Source organism: Lolium rigidum, chromosome 7 (genome assembly GCF_022539505.1).
Source record: "Lolium rigidum isolate FL_2022 chromosome 7, APGP_CSIRO_Lrig_0.1, whole genome shotgun sequence".
Taxonomy (NCBI): domain Eukaryota; kingdom Viridiplantae; phylum Streptophyta; class Magnoliopsida; order Poales; family Poaceae; genus Lolium; species Lolium rigidum.
Genome location: NC_061514.1, coordinates 78,005,374 through 78,011,430, shown reverse-complemented (window position 1 = coordinate 78,011,430; position 6,057 = coordinate 78,005,374). Strand labels below are relative to the sequence as shown.

Genomic DNA, 6,057 nt, shown 5'->3' with positions numbered 1-6,057 from the left:
TGCACATCTGCCTAGAATTCTCCATCCACGACTTACAAGTTACATCAGTTGAAAGACCTGGTTAATTTGATGCTCCCTTTTTTGTGTTTGTTCATCTCCTATTCTAGGTTCAGATTAGTACTCCAGTAGCTTGTGGGAACTGGCACGCTAGGACATGGGAGAGCATTAGGGAAGTCAGCGCAGTCCAGACGTGGCTATGATGCACGTCTCTTGGGCAAAATTCGAGATAAGTCTTCTTTTCAGTTGCATTTGATTAACGGAGTACATATTTAATTTCTAAAAAGTACGATTAATTGTTCATAGTATAAAAAGTGTATAATGAGGTTGGAGCTATGTATGCACCATGTTTTGTTTAACTTTGTTTGCAGCTTAAAGTTTAGATAGTTGTGTTGATAATTTTATGTATGATCTTGTTCATCTTCTGAAACCGGTCACCAAATGGCCATTTTAATTTCTTAGATGTTCCATCTGAAATCTGTTTGCTAAAAAATTTCAGTAGCTAGCAGTCTAGCACACCAAAACAGAACTGTAATAACCAGATCTTGAACTTCAGTTGTGCCCACGTATATATGTGTCGTAACCATAGCCTGATAGCTTCATGGGATCTGTTTCTGTTGCGAGACCAGACCAGGAGACTACGCTACGTGTGATTCTTTGAAATCAATGGAAAGTTAAGTACGAGTTTGCTGCTGAGCATTAAACAATTCCATTTTCCTGAAAATAATGTTCAATTCTAATCATTTTCACGGTACTGTAGGAGATGCTGTTTTTTGAATGGCTCTTTTGATTGTTGCACTTTTTAGCATATGATTTACAGATATACACGAATTATTGTGTTTTGTATAGGACTTAGATCTCAGGGAGCATAAGCGTCTCAAAGGGAGCTTTAGGCAGAAGCTGTTGTATAGGACTTAGTACACGTATTACTGCTCAATTCTACCTGCTTGCAACATTCTAATATATGTTTCCTCTGTACCAGGTCAATTCTCTCAGATGATCCTCTCAAGCCAGCCAATCCACAGCAGTTGACACATCTTAATGACCAATTAGTCAAAAAGAAGTTCCTACCATGTTGCCAAATTTACCATGCCAATTTGGGAGAGTAAATGTTGTCGGCAACACGGTATGGCTAGACCATGTAGTACCTCCGCCATAGAGTTGGTCATCTCTGCATGAGCATGCAAAAGGAACTTGGTAGACACAGTAAGTAGCTACTTCATTGTGAGTTTTTACAAGATAGTCAGTTTATTTAGTTTTATATATCCAGTACTGTTCTCATGATCCATTTGGCATTACTGTCATGTCACTTGCCTTGCCAGAAATAATATTGTACATGCAGTTTGTATTTCCATTAAGCTGTTTTCAACATGTACTAAAAGCGGAGTACAAGTTGATTTCAGTGACGTTTGGTGGTACATATTTTTTGTTTCGTAAAAGAAATCCCCGAAACTTCGATTTAGATAACTTTTGTTGGTCGAAGCAAGTTGCAGAATTTCCTATTTCATTTACTAAATGAGGGACTACTGGTTCGGACTTGATTCACTACTGCAAGCTAGATTACATTGGTTCAATCGTGTAATTGCCTATTTCAATTATTAAATAAGAGACTGTTGGTTCGGGCTTGATTCACTGCTGCAAGATTACATTGGTTCAATCGTGCAATGGTTTGTGATCGCATCACTCTTTAGTCACTGGGCTAAAACAACAATGGCCACTACATATTTGGGGGAAAGGTTGTTTGGCTAAGGATGTGACTATTTTATTCTTTACTATCTTTGCAACTATAATAACAACTATGTAATTATTTTCGAAAAAAATATGAAGATCCAGGTCACTGCATTTTTTATTATTTTAGTAGCATTCAACACCCGAACCCTTAGGTTGTTTTTGTTAAAAATCATGAACTCATGATTTATAGGAGTATTAAATGTGATCATGTGTGCTCTACTCCATGTTTCCATGCTTTTTGATTGTGCTGCTACTTCATCCTTAATTGGACCACTTAATCCATAGTTACCATTAGACAGTACAAGTTTACCCAGATGGTCAGAACAAGAGGTGGAAGCATAGTGAAAATCAGTAGAAGTTCACCAAAATGATAACCGTCACTACGTCAACAACTACAATCTTTTTTCCAATTTCTTGTGGGCACTAGAAATTATGGTACATAGGAGCATAAATGTAGTCATATATTCTCTACACCTTGTTTTTGAATTATGTTGATACTTGTTCCTTAATTAGGGAGCATAAATGTAGTAATTTTGAATTCTGAGAAATGCATCCTTTTATGATGTGCTTCATAATATTTTATGTTTCTCACCATTTGGTGTTGTGACGGTCAACAACTATTTACTGCGCAAGTCGACAAATTAATCTGAGAACTTGCCGCTTGCAATGCTTTGTGGGTTCTGCAAATCTGCTCAAAAGAAGGTTCATGCTATCTTTGTAGACTAATTCATCGACTTTGTCCAGTACTACAAATCTTCTCAGAAAAGACTTCAGGCTATCTTTGTTTGGCTTCATGCTTATTTTTTCTCCAGTTCCTAGCATGGACACATCTTACTTTTGTATTATAAGTATGCATAAAGTTCCACTGTTGTGCATAGATAAAAAATTGTAGTTTATGAGTTGGTCTTTTTCTATCAATTACAACTAGAAGGTACAAATGAGATGTCTAAATGGGTGCAAGTTTTCTGCACAATACACACCGCCCTCCCTCTTCCTTCTCTTCTTTACCTGCTTTGCGTTTATTCATTATTCCCAAGGCACTGGAGATGGCAGTTTCATCAAATGAGATATCGATGTCTGCTCGGCTTGGGTGATGTTATTATCTCCGGTTAAAGTTTTCTCTATATTTTGGTGTTGTAGCTCATGTGGCAATACAGTAACGATGAGATAGAGGTGAAGGAGGAAGGCGAGTCATTTTTGTGTTGGTACCATTGTGTCTCCTTTACCTTTGGATGTCATTACATGCTCTTGATTGGTATAGTTGCGGTGGTCCATATGAAATGCCTAATTGAATGGTGTTTATTAAGTGTCTGCTGCACCAAACCATAAGAAACAACGTAAGTCATTGAGTCTTATGCCCCCCCCCCCCTATATTTTTTAAGTCCCTGCCAGCTCTTTCATCTATACATTGTGTGAAAAGTATATTCATGGCGATATTTGTTTCAAGGAAACGCCAGGATCATGCAACTTCAGCATTTGTCTCTCCTGTTAGAGTCTTCATAAAGCTATAGGTCTTTTGATGCTTTGTACTAAATTTAGTTCTATTCGGTAATATGTTTTTTTCTCCAGCTTTAGCTGCAGATAATATCGTATCTGGACTTTTTGTCTAGAATTTGTAGTCTCTTGTATCTCTTCTCCCAGTGCTATTTGTACCCAAAGAGCTGACTTAGTTTCCGTTATTATGCTGATAGACATGTTCACACATTTCAAGCTTACTTTATGAAGGTATAATGATATGTACATGTTTGAGTTGTCAATACAGATAAAATATCCCCCAGGGAGGTGCGTTTGTTTTTCTAATCACATGAAAAAGCATAGAACAATTCCTTTCTTCTAGATGCTTCAGGTACTAATACCAGAAAAATTAATTATATCAATTGGCCACCATATGGCGCGGCGTGCCACCGTGCCTATCATTGCTAGTATATATGAAGACATTCCAGGATAAGAGAGTGACAGTCTACTGCTGCTTCTCGTGTGCTTGCCTCCTTTGATGAGCAATGAACTCGAACAAGCTCCCATCGAAGCAGCGGCGAGCAGCCTCTCTCGGAAGGAACCCTTCGTCGTCCTTCGCGAGCAAGTACAGCAATATCCACTCCCCCTTGCTTGCTATCCTGAAAACACATAAATTCAGGCTCGGGCGTTAGGAAGGAAGCGTCTGTGCCAGCAGAAGCAGCTCAATCAAACGGTTAAAGCAAATCAAATGAAAATTCTCGAGCGTTTCACCATCCGAAGAAGTCGTACTGCAGCCGGTTGCCCTCGGTCATCCTCCAGATCTCACCCAAGGTGAGCTTGTCCGCTGCGGTGCGGGCGTTCTTGCTGAAGATACTCGCAAAATTGACCGGCATGAACCTACGTTTCATTCACAGTTTGAAGTAGGTTTTTAAAAACTGGCCGACATATTTTTTTGTGTGAACGAGTTTGGGGCAGATCCAGAGTTCAAGTTACCTCCCCTCCGTGTCATAAGTCGAGGAATCGCTGCCATGCTTACCCCTGTGAATGTTTTTGATGTGTACGGGGAATAGGGGAGATGGTATCCAGCTCTGTGTCATGAAATGCCAAGATGTATATATATATAAGAGCTTTGCATGCCGTGCGGGGGAAGGAAGTTGTTGCTCAAGTTTGTACACACAAAAAAAGTTGCACCTACAGGTAGAGTTGGATAGCTGAAAACAACATTGAAGACAGTTGCCAGTATGAATGACAAGATGACGTTGAAGCCCAGCGCCCGCATTCCTGGAAGTGGTACCAGATTTGGATTGGCAAACCAGTGTATAATTGAGCCCTTTGCACTTAGATGAATCTCGGACAGGCGATATACGGCTCACCATGCCTTACCTCCGTAAGTCTCCCAGGGATCGATAGACGACGCCGTCGCCATCGCCTCGGTGGGCGCCTTAGCTTGCTCCGCCATGACGACGCTCTCTGTGCCACACGTTCCGGCTCAACCAGGCAAGACAAGGCAAGGAAGCAACCTACGGTGCAACAGAGGGATCAGCCGTATGCAACTGTGATGGATTCAATTTCTAGCGCGCTCAGCTCTTCTTATATATATAGTAGACACGAGCAATGAAGCACACGAACGTACGGTCTGTGTGCATCGAGCTAGAGGGAGAAGGGTGTAGGATTGGTACGCACGTGAAGAAATGAGAGGTGAGCTGGCTCGTCGTGATTCGCCGCCGGAAATCTTCGCTGAGCTAGCCCGTGCTGTGGCATTCTGTATCTCCGGAAGAGCCGTTTTCCGTCCTTGTTAACATTGTTCACAGAACGGGACATTAATTGCATCACACCCGTCAAGAAGCCGTACGTCGGTACGTGCCGTGTAAGATATTTTTTGACTGCGGTCGGTCGATCTGCTTGATACGGAAATGTTAGGCAGTACAGTTTTTTTTTTTTTTTTTTTTGATCGTGAGCATCCTGATCGGGAAAACGTTTTTATTTTTATTTTTTTTGCATGGATCGGGAAAACGTTTGTTGGCCTACGAAATCAACAAAATTTCCTGTAATCTGTATAACTTTCGGGGCTCTTTATAATTTATATTGATGAACCATCGATATCTGTCGGTAAAGTGTGTGTTACATTAGCGTATAACCCACTGTCAAAGTTGAAGACAATTTTCCTCGCAAAAAAAAAGTTGAAGACAATTCGTATCTTTTTTTTCCAGGTGATCCACAACGGGATTGATTTTCATTACCAGAAGATAACCAAAAATAGAGTCAGGTTCCCTATGATATATACAACTCCACACCCACGGGGGAGCTGCTACCAGCAAAAGCTCAAAAACAACAAGAAGGAAGGGTGATCACCGCACATCTAAACAGTAGTATTCGACGTAGAGATAGCTAGGAGTTTTGTTACATGGGCGTTTTTGAAGCAAACGGCAACACACGTTAAAACGGAAGTTTTTCTTCTCCACATATCACCGGCAAAAGGACCCGTTGCCGACGGGACATCAAATGTCTATTCTCCAAGGTTATCAGCGTCCTCCGATTCTTCTTCATCGATCTCCATGTCACCATCAGAGCGAGCCGCCAGCCGAGGAACATTACTTGCACCAGCAGCATCAGTTCTTCTATTAGCATCCCTAACAGCAAGATCGAGCAAAGCATCAACACCTTGTCGCAGCTGTGAGGCTTCAGCTGCAATATGAGAACCTGCCCAATATTTCATAAAGCCACAGATTGATAGATTAGCTCAACATGATTTTTAGAGAATTTTTTCTCAAAACATGCTTTATTACGCGCTTTCCAAATGGTCCAGCAAATCGCTGTCAATCCAGCAATCTGGACATTGCGACTGGCAGAGGAGTGTTGTTGCATCCACCATAA

The 6,057-nt window shown here is 41.0% G+C and overlaps 1 protein-coding gene across 1 annotated transcript; it reads right to left on the bottom strand.

Annotated features, from left to right (window-relative positions):
- Nucleotides 1-3,665: 3,665 nt before the first annotated feature.
- Nucleotides 3,666-4,720, bottom strand: LOC124673687 (peroxygenase-like). The gene is made up of 5 exons (XM_047209715.1): nucleotides 4,567-4,720; nucleotides 4,379-4,464; nucleotides 4,177-4,271; nucleotides 3,955-4,080; nucleotides 3,666-3,842 (listed from the first exon to the last, which is right to left on the bottom strand). Exons 1-5 carry the CDS (start codon nucleotides 4,640-4,642, stop codon nucleotides 3,689-3,691), a joined length of 537 nt encoding a protein of 178 aa, XP_047065671.1. The 5' UTR covers nucleotides 4,643-4,720; the 3' UTR covers nucleotides 3,666-3,688.
- Nucleotides 4,721-6,057: the final 1,337 nt, after the last annotated feature.

What these genes read in the sequence shown, in the direction of transcription:
- LOC124673687 (XM_047209715.1), bottom strand. Translation starts at nt 4,642, where the DNA reads ATGGCGGAGCAAGCTAAGGCGCCCACCGAGGCGATGGCGACGGCGTCG. An exon ending in ACTTATGACACGGAGGGGAG is followed by an intron (nt 4,081 to 4,176) that starts GTAACTTGAACT and finishes AATGAAACGTAG; the next exon opens with GTTCATGCCGGTCAATTTTG. An exon ending in CAGTACGACTTCTTCGGATG is followed by an intron (nt 3,843 to 3,954) that starts GTGAAACGCTCG and finishes ATGTGTTTTCAG; the next exon opens with GATAGCAAGCAAGGGGGAGT.